The sequence below is a fragment of the Strix aluco genome, chromosome 1 (genome assembly GCF_031877795.1).
Source record: "Strix aluco isolate bStrAlu1 chromosome 1, bStrAlu1.hap1, whole genome shotgun sequence".
NCBI classification, from domain to species: Eukaryota; Metazoa; Chordata; class Aves; order Strigiformes; family Strigidae; genus Strix; species Strix aluco.
Genome location: NC_133931.1, coordinates 90,349,523 through 90,367,192, shown reverse-complemented (window position 1 = coordinate 90,367,192; position 17,670 = coordinate 90,349,523). Strand labels below are relative to the sequence as shown.

The 17,670-nt window shown below is 37.5% G+C and overlaps 1 protein-coding gene across 6 annotated transcripts in view; it reads left to right on the top strand.

Moving 5' to 3' along the window:
• DROSHA (drosha ribonuclease III) overlaps positions 1-16,392 on the top strand; it is a 75,725-nt gene extending 59,333 nt beyond the window's left edge. For all 6 annotated transcript variants that reach the window (XM_074826559.1, XM_074826569.1, XM_074826550.1 and 3 more), the window contains 8 exons: positions 935-1,092; positions 1,944-2,049; positions 5,724-5,865; positions 6,828-6,910; positions 7,024-7,127; positions 9,184-9,276; positions 10,080-10,126; positions 13,060-16,392. In XM_074826559.1, the coding sequence (XP_074682660.1) occupies positions 935-1,092; positions 1,944-2,049; positions 5,724-5,865; positions 6,828-6,910; positions 7,024-7,127; positions 9,184-9,276; positions 10,080-10,126; positions 13,060-13,190 (864 nt within the window). In that variant the 3' untranslated portion in view covers positions 13,191-16,392. The remainder of the gene's footprint in view (positions 1-934; positions 1,093-1,943; positions 2,050-5,723; positions 5,866-6,827; positions 6,911-7,023; positions 7,128-9,183; positions 9,277-10,079; positions 10,127-13,059) is intronic.
• The last annotated feature ends 1,278 nt before the right edge of the window (positions 16,393-17,670 follow it).

The following is a 17,670-nucleotide window of genomic DNA, read 5'->3' as shown; positions in this document are numbered from 1 at the left end:
CTGTACATGAGGAATGAAAAAGCAGTCTCAGCTCCACATGCAACTGAACTCCAAACTGACCATTATCACCCAAATGTGAAATTTTGGTGCTGGAATATGTAGTTCAATGAAAATTTCAGATGAAAGCTCAGTAGTGTTTAAGGAAAAAGACAAATTGGATATAATTAATCAATAGAAAAGGGACAGTCAACAAACCAAAAAAGATCTTAATGCCACTTTAAAAAATTGTGGCTATTCTTACTTTTCCTTTAGGCATCCTCATCTGGATGATTCATCCTCTAAAGCATTGCTATAAGTGAGATGCCCAGAGTGGCTGGAGGAAATGCTTAAGCCATATCCCAGCTCCAGAAAGCCATTTAACAGTGTCACCACATCAAGGACATCAGACAAGAAACTGATAAGAAAAGATACTGACCCAAAGTGATAATTTTAATTCTCTTGTGTTATTGTGCCCTTTTGAATTTCATATACTAAGTATTTATTCTTGATTTTTGATACTGATGGAAAGTGGGAGAAATAGATTTGGGTTTTGTCTCATCTTGACATGCTGTCAGTCTGCCAGCCCTATTCTAATAATTTTTCAATCTGTTTCTCAGTTGCAAACAATGTGATACTAGAAAACTCAGACAGGTACAATTGTACATGTTTTGTCAAACTAAGTAGCCCATGCTATCCACATGTAGAGACAAGGCCATATAAGCAATGTGTTATAAATCCCTCAACTATTAAAAAAGCATACATCAGAGCTCATGTCTTTGAGTGGTAGCTGTCCAAGACAAAAAGCCACAAGAAACTCAGTTTTCTCAGTTCAGCTGTCTACAGAATGACTTGTTCACTGTATTCTTTGCCCTTGGTTTACAGAAGGCTTGTTCCTCTCTGAAAAGTTCTGAAACAGTGTTAATTTATCATTATTTGCACTTCATTTTATTTACAGCTGCAGGAGTCCAATACTGACAGGCAACTCATTGAGACCTCTCCAGTTCTTCAGAAGCTTACAGAGTTTGAGGAGGCAATTGGAGTCATCTTTACTCATGTTCGGCTTCTAGCACGTGCTTTCACTCTGAGGACAGTAGGCTTTAACCATCTGACTCTGTGAGTACACAGCAAGAATCCTCATGTAGCTCTGTTGGTCCTTCTGTTAGTATCCCAGATTGCTTTATTCGTAAACAAACTCTAGATGTCATATCTGGTCTCCAGAAGAGAATAGACCAGCTATGTTCACAAGCCTGCCTGGCTCAGTATCCCATCTCTGACAGTAGTCAGTAGTGGATACCTTGTGAAAGGCTATAGAAGCTGTCAGAGAGCTATCATGGTGTTTCTTCTGAGCTTTCTGCATTACTGATATTTGCACATCACTCCTGAGTCAGTAGCAAAACATACTTGGAGGCATGTTTCAGCAGAGGAAAGAAGTAAAATCATACTCTTTGGTCCAAATGCAGCCCTTGTGTTTAGTGGTGTGTAGAGCTGCCAGGCTCTGTTTTAGAGCAAACAATAGAGCCATACCAGTGGTTACCCAGTGTAGGATCTTGCATGAGTTTAAACCCTGATCCTTTTATTTCTTGTGAATGGACATACCTTTTTCTCTGTTGAAGTCGTTGTATTCATTAGTTGACTTACAAGAAGTTGCAGGTAGAGACCTTATCCCATTACAAACTTGATGTCAACTGCTCTTCTCCTTCAATTAGTCCCAGACCTGTGATCTAATAATTGTGTTTATATGTAGCTACCCTGATTTGCTTTCTCCCTGAAAGTTGGTGTTACACAGTAATGACCTGTGTTTTCATCTCACCTGGTTAACACTAGAAAATTGTCTTAAATGTGTTTGGAAGTGAGTGAGGCTCACTTTCAGATCACTCTTTATTTTAATTTGTGTGTGCATGCTGGTTTCTTTTTTCCTCACTGAGTGCTTATTGATTTTGCTGCATTGATGTCTCATTTTTCAGAGGCCACAACCAGAGGATGGAATTCCTGGGTGACTCCATAATGCAGTTGGTAGCCACAGAGTATTTATTCATACATTTCCCCGATCATCATGAAGGGCACTTAACGGTGAGACTGCCATCAATCATGCTTTCCGAAAGAGCAAGAGTGAGGCAGAGGCTGAAATTATGGGAGCAGCTAGTGAATTGTTCTGGATTTGATTAATAAAAGAAGCCTCAGCAACCACTGCTCTTAATAAGGCTTTGTTAATTTTAAGTCATGAGCACTGCAATGAATAGGAAGCGGTGATTTATGAGCCCAGTGCGATAATTTTTGTTACGTCTGTGAAATGGATTGATAATTTTAAGGATGTCAGTGATGAAATTGGGAGATAAGACTAGTTTTTGTTTAAAGATGGGTGTCTTAAACCATTTATTTAAATAGGCACATCACATGACTTTTATTCATGACTTCTAGTCTGTTGAACCTGCAATCAGGCAGGATTATGTTTCCTGGTAAGAAGTTTTTTACAATCTATTTTAGTCTGGTTTTCCTGTTGTCTTCAATCTGGAGCTCCTGTGGTAGCTTTTGAATTTAATTTTACTATTGTTATAGTCATCTGTTGTTGATTAATGTAGCCTTTCAGCCTCTCTTATGTGGGCTCCGAACAACCCAGTTTGTGGATCTTTCAGCAATTTACGGTACTTTAAACATAGGGTGGTAGCATATGTAGGTGTTTCCCTGATTGATTCATTTAGTACTGTAGCTAGACAGCTGTGTCTTTGTTTGTGAGGAAGAAATCTTCATAGGCTTACTAAATTTTTCTTGGTTTTCAAGTCTTGACTAGAATTAAAAAGTGATACATGTATCAGGAAGATGAGTTGAGTCTTCTGGTTAAAATTAGGAAGTAGCACTGTAGGTTTGTTTAGCAACTTGGAGTGGTTTTCTCAAATCAATAAAGGGATGGCGATGCTAAGTCTCTAGCAGGCAATGTGTTTTCAAGAATATGCTTCTTGTGTCTTTTGGGCTAAAGCTGTTTTCGAGAAAAAAAAGTATATGCTCTGACTAAAAGTAATTTTAATCTTTCTTCCCCAGTTCTTAAGTTTCATTTACAGTTGTATAGATTCTTCTACACCATGCGGGAGATAAAGTAGATGAAGGCTGAACTTTTGAGGTAAAAGTTAGAAGGGGAAGAACCTTGTCATATTAATTCTTCAGAGAAACAAAAATATAAGGCAGAAATCCAAGACTGGTGGGGTCTTTTTGCTTTGTATGTGACTTCTAAGAATGTCAGGGATCAGTGTTGTTATAGTAAGATAAATCTTTCAAGAACTATTCAGCAGGAAGGATATGAAGTGTTGCTATTAATGGGTGTAAATACTCAGAACAATGATCAGAATGTCTCCATGTTGCTTAATTTAATTAGTGAGTTGGCAAGTAGAACAAGTTGCACCATCCAAGTACAAAGATAGAGTGGAATGAATGCTGAAAACACATTAATATGAGATGGAGAACTAGGCAATGCCTAGAATAAAATTGCAACTCTGGGGATACGCATGCAGTGAAAAAGAAAATTGTCTTAGAATGTTTTTAAATTTGAGAACAAATGAACTGAGACTTGTGAGAAAGGAGACTGATGATGTGGAATCTGAAGAGAAATGGCAAACACTGAACAGTCTCTCCTGTCATCTGGGAACGTACATTGAAAGTAATAATGGAACATCAGCTGAATGGTGTCTGTAGTGTTGAGGACAATTTTGGTCAAGGATGGGAAGATACCATTTGACAGGCAATGCACTGGATTCCCAGTGTGTAGTGATTATTTGTGGAGAGATGTCTGTAAATTGACTATATTTAAGAAAAAGAAGGCAGGTCTTAGTCTTGTCTACATATTTTGAGATAGCCAAATGATCTGACAAAAAAGAGGATGAAATTTTGTTGACTGTTGGAAAATACAGCTTCTCCAGTACTGGCTTATGAGACAGTCACGGGTAGTAGTAGTATGCTGTGTGAAGATGGAAGAAAAAAAAAAATTGCTTTGTAGAGCATCCGTCACATGTTACAGCATCTGCAATGATGCAGGCTGTGTGTTGCTGGAGTGGAGAATAGCTCTGAAGAAATTGCTGGGAAGGCACAGGTACCGTATCTTCCTCATATCATTAAGAGGAATTGAGTTTCTTGGTAGATCACACTTGCAGAGGAGGCAAATTCTAATACAGACCAAGTTGATAACTACAGTGCTAGAAGGGTAACTGGCGCTTTTTTCCCCCATCTCTAATTCACTGTGTAGAGTATATGTTGCTCTTTGTTTTATGATACTACTAATCATGATTATGGGTCCCATCAAAATAAATACCCTGCAAATACCATGGCAATAGAGATCCTTCTTCTCCTGTTATAAGAAACAGATTTTTGTCATGTGATAGTGCACTTCTATCTTGTAGGTTGCATATTGTACTTAGGGGATTTTGTTGGAGAAAGTATTGTTTATTTATCTTAAGGACATAAAAGGGAAGAATTTTGGAAAGGAACAAGTAGAAGATCAGTGTAAGCAGAGGTTAGGGAGGCAGGTAATAATGCTATCTGCAGTCTGCCTAGTTTATGAAGATCAAGTTGTATCTGCTTCATACATCATTGCCAAACAAATTATGAACATACTGTTCTTTGTTTATCTGTTGTCAGAGATGAAGTATCAAGTGCAGCAAATAAATCTTGATTTTCATAAGCTCAGTTGACATGCTGGAGCCAGGTAGCGTATAACTTGGATCTAATAAGCTGAGCAAATGTGATATGGAAGACAAAGAGAGAAAAAATGTTTATGCAGTTTCTCAACTCTAGATTACACATGAACAGTGGACAAAAGAGACATCCTTTCCCTATCACTCCATCTCTATAATATCCCTAACTTCTTAAATTAATGCTGTTTCATTTAAAGCAAAAAAGCAATCAAACAGGAAAAAAGCTCACTTCAATCAGGGGTTCAGAAAATTGTATGAAACCCTAAAATTCCAAAATACTCCTTTAAGCTGTATGGGATTGTATCTTTGGCAGAGCTCTATGTTGTAGGCAATCTGCCTAGAGACAGGGTTAAGCATTTCAGGGAACTCTGCTGGACAACCAGGTGTCCTGGACATTGTTATACATTGAAAATGTTAGAGCCAGATCTTTGCCAGGGATGCATTGTCTTGGCTGTACTGCCTTGAGCAGAGCAAAAAGTGCTTACAGGCTGTCCAGCTATGCATTTTCTTTTCTGGCCAAATGAATGGAGTGGCTTCCTCATCTGCTTGTTCTGAACCAGTAGACTGTCTTGCTTTAATGTGTATTTGTTTTAATTACTGCCTATTTATTTCTAATTTGGTGGACACTGGGGACTGTTCTATAAACACCAGGATATTGTATGTTTATACTTTTTGTGAAAAAATGTACATAACTGTTTATTACTTAAACTAGAAAAATGCAGATTAGCTGAAAAAGTACAGGACTGATGAAGAGATGGTATATGATTGCAAAGAAGCTCACAAAGAAGCATTTTAAATGCAAGACATATCTACGGAAATAATGTGCCCATAGAATAAATAAAATTTGCTGAGAAGAGTTGAAACAAGGAAAAATCACCAGTAGAAAGCATGTTTGGCTGTGTGTTTGTGTAAATCATTTGAGGTGTGCTGAAACAAAATGTCGATAAACTGAGATAAGTGAGAGGCTACAAGGATAAAAGTAACTTTTTCTCTCCATCTCTCCCTACCTTTCATAGTTTGATATTGCTAATTGTTGCCATTGAGTAGAACTTCTTTCCATTGCAGTTGTTGAGAAGTTCTTTGGTGAACAACAGGACTCAGGCCAAGGTGGCAGAAGAGCTGGGTATGCAAGAATTTGCCATCACTAATGACAAGACGAAAAGGCCCGTAGCTCTTCGAACTAAGACTTTGGCTGATCTCTTGGAATGTGAGTTAATTTGGTTATAACAGCTTAGTACTTATGCAACTTCTTTTTCCTTGGGGTTTATTTAAGAAATCCATTAGAAATCCCCCAAATCACTATTAAAAATGTATGTTCGGGTTTTCAAATGAGTTAAGCCTATACCTCTGAAAGCCAGAGTTTTGAACACTAGCCTAGATTTTTGAAGTCTCTATGAAAGCATGAAGGAGGCATAATTGCAGATATAAAGTTGTAGGCTTAGAAATTGAGGGGTCATGATGACCAGGTCAAAAGCATGTCTAGCAAGATAAAGCTGGTAATTCAAGTTGAGCTGTTTAACAGCAGTTTCAGTGTTTTCTTAATGTGTTCTTATCACTGTTGGAAGATAAAGTAGTTCCTTCAGCAGGTGAATATTTCTGTGGTTCATCTGACTGCATTTTAGGATGTTTCAAAATGGTCATTCCACAAGAGGAAAAGCTACATGGAAATTAAATTATTTTTAGTTCATTTATGGAAGTTTGTGCTACTTTCTTGCCAAAGAAAGTGGAAACAGTGATAAATATTCTGCAAAGAAAGGTAATCTTGTATATTTTGATACATTTTGTGAGCCATTCAGACCCCTTGGCTTTTGCCAAATCCTCTAAGCGAATGGAAATAGCACACAAACAGGAGTGATTTATATCTAAATTTTTTTACAGTACCCAGTAGTGATTTATTTGTAAGTATCCATGGTCTCCTGGTTAAAATGTGAGATTAGGAGCTGAGTGTACTTTCTAGCTCTTTAAATGACTGAGTGGATTTGGGTAAATCACTTAATCTCTTGGTCAACTTTATTTTTTCCTGTGCATGCAGGATAATACCCTCATCAGATCACTGCTGTGAAACATAATTGAATATGGCTTTAGAGTACTCAGAGATACTTGTTTCTAAAAGTGCAAGCCATTAACATTCTCCTTGGATGAGTGACAGTACCTTTTTCTTTTCTCCAGCCTTTATTGCTGCCTTGTACATTGATAAAGATTTGGAATATGTTCACACTTTCATGAACGTATGCTTTTTTCCACGGCTAAAGGTAAGATCAGTCAGGTTCTTACTTTCCCGGCACTATGTTTTAACACATTACTTCCTTTGGGAGTCTTACCACAATCTCTCAATCATAAAAGCATCTTTGTGAACTTCTTACAGGAGTTTATTTTAAATCAAGATTGGAATGATCCTAAATCTCAGCTTCAGCAGTGCTGCTTGACTCTCAGGACAGAAGGAAAAGAGCCAGACATTCCTCTTTACAAGTAAGAATGGGCATCTTACAGAAACAAGCTAATTACCAGTCTTTCTTGTATATAGTGGAAGATGTGATGAGTCACCCTCTGTTTTTCCCATAGTTTGTTTTTACTGTAGTTATCTAAGCCTTCCAGTCCCTTTTTGGCTGACGATGGAAAATGTTGAACCAATGTTTTCCAAGCTTTAGGTGTTTTAAGCCATTACAAGGAAGAAATAGTAAGCATTTTACCTCATACAGTTGAAAGGGAAAATATAATTTTTATGTTCAAATGGAGCACTTCATTGGCATCTTTCTATATTTGTTCTTTTTAATGTAAGGAATGGCAGTATTTTAAATTAAATTAATGGAACAATGGCTGTTTGGGTATGAAGTCAAGATACTGCTGTTCTATTTTCAGTAATAGTATGAAGTTTCTCTATACTCTACATTACTATGCAAACATAATAAATGCCTTGTGTTACACATCCTGATTGTAGGCTCTGTTTCTAATCCACGGAGTCAGTCACTGAAGGGCAGCACAAGTTTTGGACATTTTCACTGTGCAATTCAGCCCATGTATGTCCTCGTGTTTAGTGAGAGAAGAGCTCAGGGCGGTGAACCTCAACTTGTACAGCTCAGTTAAATACCTGAAGGTGGATGGGATGGATCTCCCTTCTCTCTTTCAGTTGTAAAATAGTGTAATAGCTGCTTCAAAGAGGCAATAATACTTAAGATTGTATATTGCATCCATATCCATTCAATTAATGTAGGAAAGGGTGCAATGGTAGCCCCTAAACGAAGAGATAAAGGCTCTGAAAGCTCAAGGTTTGTGTTGTTGGCATTATGATATCAAAAAGCTATGAAGAATGAAAGACTGAGTGCATTTGTCACATTTACTGAACTAAAGTTTTCAATGAAATGTAGCAGTTCATTTATAGTGACAAACAGTCACTTCGGAATATGATTGCTTTAACACTGCAACTGGTGCTCTGCCAGTCTGACTCTCAGTGCCTCTGTATGAGGGCTCACAGCTTTGTCTTGAGTGAGGGAGATGAATACAATAAAAACAGTTCCTGATTCTTGTAAAACCCACTGAGTATCAAGTACCAAATGTTTGTTTTGGTTTTCTGTGATGATAAATTGATTTTTATAGCACAGCTTAGAGCTAGTAATATGCTGTTATCTTCCTATTATCTTGTTAAACTTCTTTTCTTGGGGTTATCTGTTTCACTGCAGTCAGTACTATTGCTTTTATATTCGGGGTGGGTTTTATTTGTTCTTGTCACAGCACATGGAGACAGAGTACTATAGTTAGATACTTTAAAAATTGATGTGAAATGGGTGCTCCTTCCAGAAAGAAACAAGGGAGTAGACAGAACTTGAGCTGACGGTGGGGAGAGATTTGGGACAGCAGGAAGAAACAGCAGAAGCAGCAATTCCTTACAAGTCTAGGGAATTATCTTGTTTCCCCTTTAGGTGATTGCTGATGCATGTCCTCAACTTTAGCTCAAATGGGAAGTTTGTTTTGTGACAAACTGTGCCTTTTCAAAGCTGATGGAAAATTTGTTTGAACTGTGATAATTCAGTATGTAGATAGCTACCATGTCCAATATAAAGCCCTTTTAAAACCTTGCTAACTGCACAACTCTCAAGGACTAAAATTTTAGTGCACACAATAATCATATTGATGTGATTATTTGCAATTGCATGGCTGTGCACAATTTATATGACTTCATTACAAGTGTTTTCACAGTGTTTAAGCACTTCGTGTTATAGTTTGCATTTTTGCTTATAGGTTAAAGTTTTAATTTTCATATGGTGCTCCTGATTGAGCCTGGAGGAATAAATATAACCAATATAAACAAGGTGCATTTTATGTAAATGTCTTCTTTTTATTGCACACCATACTGGTACTCTCTGAGTTAATGTGATTTATACAGGCACCTTTCAACCCTTGCTCTACGCTTTGCACTAAGTCTACTATATATATTGACCAGACTGAAAGCTTGGTGATGTATGTGCCACAAACAGATTCTGGTTTTTAATACTTCCTGCTTGAATAAATCATATCTTTCTTATTTCAGGACTTTGCAGACAGTGGGACCGTCTCATGCCAGGACATACACAGTAGCTGTTTACTTCAAAGGAGAAAGAATAGGATGTGGTAAAGGCCCAAGGTATAGCAAAAAATTAATCACATGGTGTTAAAGTTTGAGTGTGGCAAATGAGTAGCTGTGGAGATAGACGAGTGTGTGGTTGGCCTTAGAAAAGGAAAGCTATAGAGCCTTCTTTAAGCTGTTCTGAGTTTCTGCCTCAGGAATACCCGAAGGGTTCAATGTCTGTATAATTTTGAGTCTTAAGTTTTTTTGGTGAACTTGCCTACAAGATGGCTAGCAATGCTAACCAATTTGTGGCGCTCAGACTAGAAACTGCAGAATAGCTTTCAGGAAACAGTGACTTTATCTTTGGCTTTGCTACAGGTTTACTGTCCAATTTAAGATGGCAAGTTAAGGGTGCAAGGCGCTCAGGTTTTTTTTTCTGATGTTATTACTTCTAGGCATTTTAGAATGGTTTCTAAAGTTGCAAAGAATTCAACCATGAACCCCAAAGACCTCATCATATTTTCGGCTACCAAATCTGGTGGTGGTTATAAAAATATCATTGATTTTATAGCGTTCACACCTGTGATTTTGTTCCTTTTTTCCTCTCAAGTAAAAGCAAATGCTTCAGTGAAGAATGGACTAGAATATTCTGTTAGTGTTATTGATTCAAGTTTAAAAATACTCTACTGGAGCTGTAGTGCTATTGTTCACATATTTATGGAAAGGCTGATATATCACACACTCTGGGAATTACTAGCTACTGGTTATCCAAAGAGTTTTATTACAAAAGAGTAGCTGGTGTTCCACTTCATCAGAAATTTTAGTTTATTCTGTACAATTTAGATCTCATGTAACACGTTTTTGTTTGGCTTTCACAGTATTCAGCAAGCAGAAATGGGAGCTGCAATGGACGCACTTGAAAAATGTAAGATATTTGGGCAACAAAGAAAATAATTTATAGTTTACATCCTTGGTCTTTAGAGAGCTGAGGTGCAGGTTTTGTGGGGGATAAGGTTTGAACAGAATGCATATGCTGCATGCTGGCAGCTTCTAAGCAGCAGGTTTTCTTTTTAGTACTTTCAAGACAATTTTTTAACAGGTGAAGTTAATATGATATATTTTATAAAGGGAGTTGATCAGCTACAGAGGTTGCAACTTAGAGGGAACCTTGTGCAGTGAAGTCTCATTAAGATTTTCCATGCTTAAGTATGCAGTGGGATAAGACTGCTTAGTCTCTGACAGTGTGATTGTCTCATCCTCTAATTTAGGGAAGGAGGAAAATTACTTTTCAGTTGCCAGTTTAGAAACTAAAATTTGATCTCAGATTATAGTAAACTAGGCTATAATCTAACAGGCAGATCATCAGCCAACGTAAGTCAATATTTATCTGTTAAGAACACCTTATATCAGCTGAGGATCCAGTGACCTGTATATGTGTCTCTCAAAATATGCACAGGTTAGCCAGCATGGGAGCATTGCAATGGAGTCTCAGATATGGAAGGAATGAGTGTATGCAAACTTCTTATATGAAATAACTTGGGTCAGTTGAGTTAAAATGCCTAGGTGTGGATGTACTGTAAGCAAATAGACTACAAGCATTTTGTGCAGCAGAAGCTCTCTATTCAGAACATGGGGAGATACGTTTTTTTGTGTTTGATTCAAAGGAAAAACATGCAGTTCCTCAGATGCCAAAGGTTTTTAATCTGTTATCTCTGCATCTGGAAATCCCAGGGTTAAAAATTTCAGAGGACAATAAATCCATGTAATTCAGAATATTTTATATCCATCTGCTAGGTGTATACTTCTCACCACCAGTAAATTTGACAAGTAGAAAAATGTAACTTCCCTTCTCCACTGAATATCTACAAAACGTTACTGAAGTTTTCTTCGAGTGTTTTTTCTGGTGACAGTATCATCACTCGGAGATCTGTGAGCTTCATCTCCTGTCTGTCCAAGAACTTCATAGCTCTTTTCTGACATACATATTTGTTTGAATACCACAGATCTCTAGAGGTCTCTACTCCAATCACCCCTCAAAACAGAGCCAACTCTCAAGTTAGGTCATGTTTCTCAGTGCCTTGCCAGTCAAGTTTTGACTATCTTTAGGGATGGAACCTCCACAGCCCCTATGGGCACCTGTTTTATTATGTATATGTTTGTGGAGTTTTTTGTTTATTTTTTTTAATGCATAAGTAGTTAACTTCAAGTAAAAGTAATTTTCATGTACCTGTTTATATATATGATAGCCGTGATGTGTTTATTACATAAATTTCCTTCTCAACATCTTAAATGGATTATAAACAAACAGGTGGTTACCAAGCCAAGTTCTTCTGAGTTCTTAAAGAATCACGTTACAGGCGCAGTGCTGAAAATCTGATTTTCATTTTATGGTGCACATGAGCACAAAATATCCCAGAACTCCATTAAACAAAGCACTAGTGTTTTTAAAAACAGCAGCAATTTAAAAACAATTTTCTTTTGTTTAGATTACTTTCTGGTTTAAATAAATATAACCTCCTATGCCTGAGTTGTAAATAACTGATGAATAAACCTTTTATTCCTGCATTATATAATAAAAGGCATGAATTTCACCAGCCAATAAAACAAAGCAGTAGAAAGTCATTCTGCTCTGCCGCAAACTTCTGCAGATTATGTGGCTTCTGCACCATGTTCTTTAGCTGAAGAAATCTGTGTTGCCTGAGACCCAGAAATAGAAGGAAAACGCTTGGTGCCAAGGGACTCCTCCCTGAGGAGCGTCAGATGAATTCTCTCAGTAGCCAGCTAGAGAGAGCAGTCCTTTGCTGAGACATCTCCCAAATTTGTTTATGACTTTAAAGGTCAGTGTAGTAACCTTTTGTGTTCATCTTGGCCACCGATAGGTAGCTGGTGCTGATCCCAGAGCTCTGTGTGATCCCAGCAGGATTTGCCGCCAGCTGCAGGTTGCCATGTGTTCTACCATCTCTTTGTTGGCTGAAGGGTGCAGGTCTCTGCAGCACAGAGACACAGATGAATGCCAGCACCCTGGTCATGCAGAAAACATCATATTCTGTCAGCTGTGCACTAAATTGAGAGCAATTCTTATCAGTTAGGTAAGCTGGTTTTACAGCCTCAGTTCTAACTAGTGTACATACATACCAGCCAATGGACAAATACCTGAAATCAGAACCATCCGTCCCCCTAGACATTTCTCCATCACCTCGGCCTTGTCTAGTCTGTCTTAGCCAGTCTTCACTCATCCATGCCCTTAGACTACGTTAAGGCTGTGTTCTGGTACATAGCCAAGCACTAACTTTTTCAGGAAAAGATTTTACTGCATTCCATTTTGCTATACTATTACTTTACCATTAGGAACCCTGCCATAATGTGGGGCATCTAGTGGATTCTGCATGGTCTAAAAAAAAAAAAAAAAGAAAACATCTGTACAGTGCTTGGAACCAGAGGCTCATACTTTTTGGAGTGAGAACAAGGCAAAAATCCCTGACAGCATTGACAGTAGTCTCACATTTGTTTTTCAGTATCGACCACTTGTTGCTAAGGGAACAGAATGTAAAATCCAGGTAATACCTGGCTGTGTTGCTATACCAGGATTTTATATTTTATTTTTGTGAGTGTATTAGATTTAGTAGTGCTTTGTAGCAGGGGAAACAGATGTGGAAATTGCAAAGAAATCAAAGTCTTATGACACACAGCCCTGGTTTACTAGGGATTATTAGAAATAAATGAGTAAAAATGGTAATAACATTATTTCCCCCTACCCCTAATCTCATCAAAGTTTCTTTAAAAAAAAAAAAAAAAAGAACTGAGGCTTTCTGTGTTACCAGTTTGTTTATTAATGTAAAATATTTCTCCTTGCATCAGATAACTTTCCCCAGATGGCCCATCAGAAACGGTTCATTGAACGGAAGTACAGACAAGAGTTGAAAGAAATGAGGTGGGAAAGAGAGCATCAAGAGAGAGAGCCAGATGAGACTGAAGAAGCAAGGAAATAAAAGGAGGGCACAGAAGCAGTAGCATATTTACTTACTTAGTAACTCGTGGCTGTGCCCTGTGGAGACCTAACCTAGTTTCTTGAAGATGATGAATGAAGAGTGCCTGTTGATATCAAATAGAAAATAATCTTTTCTTTAAAAAGTCTGTGTATGTATAGTATTTCTTTATTTTGGTTTTCAGTGCAAAGTTTGTTTGGCTTTTTAATAAGATTTGGTTTTAAATCCTTTTAAGTTTTACAAAAAGTTGTGGGATTATTTTTATTATTTTTACTGTCTTGTATGAAGTAATAAAGTATTAATTTCAAAAGTCTGTAGGAGGACTAAAGCTGTTTAACAATTGTCTCCTATGTCCAAATGCTATTTTGTCAGTGACCAGCAAAGTTATTGCATGAACTCCGCTGTGGAGGAGGAAAGTGTTATGAGAAATTAATTCAGCAGAGCACTTAATCATGTACCTAACTTAAGTTTTACAGCTAAATGTGCTTCTTGACTCTGCTAAACTAGAGCCATAAACTTCAGGTCCTTTTTGCAGAAACTGATACAGTAATTTAAGCAAAGGAGATACTCAGTTTTGTTTTAAACAGTGGATTCCACATCTGAAATGTGACACAGGTGTGTGTGGAAGGTTGGGGGGTTTTGTCTTTAAATCAGTATTATAAAACTCTAAGAAAAAGAAAAGAAAGGTAATTATGAAGCAAGAGAATGACAACTTTTTTCATAGAGAATGTACTGACTTTACATTTACGAATTTAGTGTCATTCTCAACTTCTCGCTCTAGCAAACCAATGTCTACTCTAATGGGTTTCTTTGTCCAGAAGATACCAGTGTGACCATAATAATCAAATGGTGTATTAGAAACTCCATACAGGTGCTGTTCCAGATAGGTTCATTGAAAACTGTTTGTATACAAAGGAGGACAGAATTTGTCCCCAAGGTGTAGTTCAAAGGTGGCATACAGTTTTAAGTCACCCACTTTCCTTGATTTTTGGTGTCTGTGGCTTGTATTAGACAGACAGATGTTTTTTCTGCAAAAGCTCTGAATGGTACCAAAAATGGAGCATCCACTTTGTCTTGGTTATTTTTCCTACTGACTACCAGCTTCATTGTAGATGTTGGTGCATTGTTCATACATTTAATTTGCCTGCTTCAAGCCATCCATTTCCATTATGCTGAGTTCTCAGTTAAAACAGTCCCTTAGTACATATTGTGTATTCATTTCTCTTTCTTTTTTGATAAGTGAAACAGATACAACTCTTTATTTTCCTTAACTGCACATTTTCTTCCTGCTTCAGATCCTTTTTCGTGAGTCATTGATTTTCTGATGTAAGTAACGTAGATGCATGTGATAAGATACCAGGCAGCTTCATGACTGTGGATGCATGAGTCTGGCCCAAAGAATTCCTACAGACTCCTGAAAGAAAACGTTTACCCAATGGTCACACTACGCTGAGCAACTAATTCAGCAGTTGTCCGAAGAACCTTTCTGTAGGTGTGCGATGGGCATCCATGAAAGCACTTTATTGCAGGTGCCAAAGTAGACACAAGTGTAGCTGAAATGTTCAGACTACCCAGATGTCTTCCCTGAGTTTCACTTCTGAGCTAATCAATACATGTATTTTCCTAAACACGTTTTTGTACACATGCAATGTGAGATACACTTAAATGTTTTTTTGTTTTTAAAACTTGACCCCACAGCACTACCTCACTTCTTCCAGCTTCTATGATTGCCTTTTCTTAATGGAGTGTTGCTTTAAATCCCTTTCAGAGGGTGAGAGAAAAAAAGAAACAAACACATTCTGTAATTTAGAGTGATAATAAACCATTAAAACATAAAGGAGGGGATAAAAACAACAAGATAAAGGCAAGGAGCTGCTTTCTGCTGGATGCTGCTGTTCTTTGACATTTGAGAAGTGATTGTAACTCCTTATAGCTTCAGTCTGTAAATAAAAAGCTGAAATGCCTCTGAACAGCAGGTTTGAAAAGCAAGCAGCAACAACTCCCCTGCCCTCAAGTCTTTTGTAATTCAAAATCTTTTGTATAATTGCCCATCTGCTTCTAGCAGTAAGTTGAAATGGTGCATTGGTAGAGGGTTAAGGGTAACTGTGTACACCTTTCCCTCTTAACTGTGACCAGATTCATGTGTTTTAACAAGTAAAATGTGCAGTGACTTCATTTTCACGTGTATCATTGCTTTACAAACAGTTCTCTCATCGTACCTACTATCACCAGAGTACCCCAGTGAAATTGTTAGCTCATAGTTTAACGTTGCTTTCGTTCTTCCTATACATCATTTAACTTTTCAGCTGTAAGAAGACTGTGAACTTATTCATAAACATTTGCATAAAAAGAGATTGAATTTATCAGATATGCTGTTTGGGGGGAGATATCCAGAACTGTTCTCTTTTCTTCTTTGACCGAGAAATTGCTTGAAAACAAAGAAACTTTTAAAACTATTTCTGCATTCCATTACTACAATTAATGAATTTTAGGTCTTCCTCAGTAACATGTAGATGATAACCATTTTTTCATGAGTGGGCTATTTTCCCTTTTTTCACTGTATAGGCATGGGCTAGGAAGATTTCCTGAAGAAATTTTGTTTTGCTTGTCTTGAGGGAAGAAAACAAAAGGTAAAGAAATTCACATTTCCTTTGTGTCAAAACCACGGTGTCTTTCTGTTTATGCACTGTCTAAAAACAGTGGCTGTGAATGTTTCTGATAATTTAAGGAGATGCATGGATTGTGTAATGGGAGCACAGTCCTTTGTAACACACACTATGAAGAGAAAGTTGTTTCTTTAAGTTGCCTTAAATTTGGGAAGAATGATTACTGAGCTCATGCTAATCAGTGGTAGTTCATAACTAGGCAACTTTGGCTGCTTTTCTGGAAATGTGAAGGTCTCTGGGTTATTGATACTGAAGAACAAGACAGGTCTGTGTGAATCCAGCAGATCCTGTGAAAGCACATCTTTTTTTTTTTTCTTTTTTTTTTTAATGTGCGTATATACAGAGCATTGAATGGAATTGTATTTTATTTGATTATGAATTTTAAATTACATAAAATTCATCACTGATATTTGCAGAACCTAAGTTTGCTTTGTAAGATTTCAGTTTCTGGAAGATTATTTACCAGCGATACTGTGAGCAGAACCTTGGTCTCTAAGGCTGTTGTAAACGTTGTTGCTAATAAAGTTTTCCAGAAAAGACTTCAGGCATAGTTGTTACTTGCTAAAACAATTTGGAAAGATCAAAAGGCAAATCCTGATCATCTGTCTCCCTACTTCAAAGACTCTGATTATACAGGCTACATATTTAAATGAAGTAAGTGATTCACTTGTAAAAAGTTTCTGTTTGGTGGAAGTTTGTAAAGCTGCACAAGGGCTTAGGGCGTTGATCATCTACATTGTACCATTGTGCATTGTCTTTGATAGAATGGTAAAGATATTGTTGTGATAGAAAATTTCTGTGACCCATACATCCCACCCTGCTTCTCCCCCTTCCCACCCCCCCACCCCCACCCTGGTTATATATTTGTCGTTGAGCATTTGAAATATTTTTGCCTGGGAATAATAACCAGAAAGTTGTTCCTGTTTTGTTCCTTGAAGTGTAGTGGAAGCGAGCAGTTGAAGAGTGCTCTGCTGTCTTCTGTTGCCTGCAAACCAAAATGTTTAGCTCTTGGAATGACTGACATCTTACTGTAAATAGGATCTGAAATGAAATGTGACACATCTCATCATTGGTTGCTGGTGATTATTCTTGGCCAGTAAGCCATGGTGTCAGGGGTTGGGCGTTCTGGATTCTGCTGTCTGTTCTTTCATTCATAGTTAAGCAAATATGGTGAATAACCTGGAAAGCAGCTGCAAAATAAGCTGGTGGCTGCATAATGAACTTGTATTTACTTATTAGAGGAAAAAAAAATTGCCATAACAATATGGTAGGCAGAGCAGGGAATCCGATCTCTCATCTGTCATGGACACATCTCAATACCATTTATTATTGCAGAACTGTTCATTAGACCATCTATCAGTGAAAAATAGGTTAACTCCTTGTATTTTGAAGACATAATTTCTCTTTGTAAAATGTATTGCAAATCTTGGAGGTGTACTGGTCACTTCAAGTTATAGGCAAGGTAGAGATTTTTGTTTTAGGAAGAATTTTTTAAAAGTATTTCATGACTTTTTCTTCCCTCGTATTCTGACGTATTTTGTGTTCCCAGCTTGAGTTACAGATGGTGTGTTTCTTAGCAAATTGTTCATGTTTATGGATATACTATGTCTACCTAGCAATGAAACATTAGGTAAGGACATCCATCACATCCCCTTAGTGTTTCTCTGGATTCCTCCTTTAAAGCAATTCTCTGTTTGTAGAAGGAAATAAGGGCCAATGACTTTGCACTGTTTTGTTTTCCATATTTTCTTCTCTTCATGGTAGCCTATCTTACTGCTGTTGCAGTGAGTCACTCAGCTAGAGCAACTCTCTGAAGC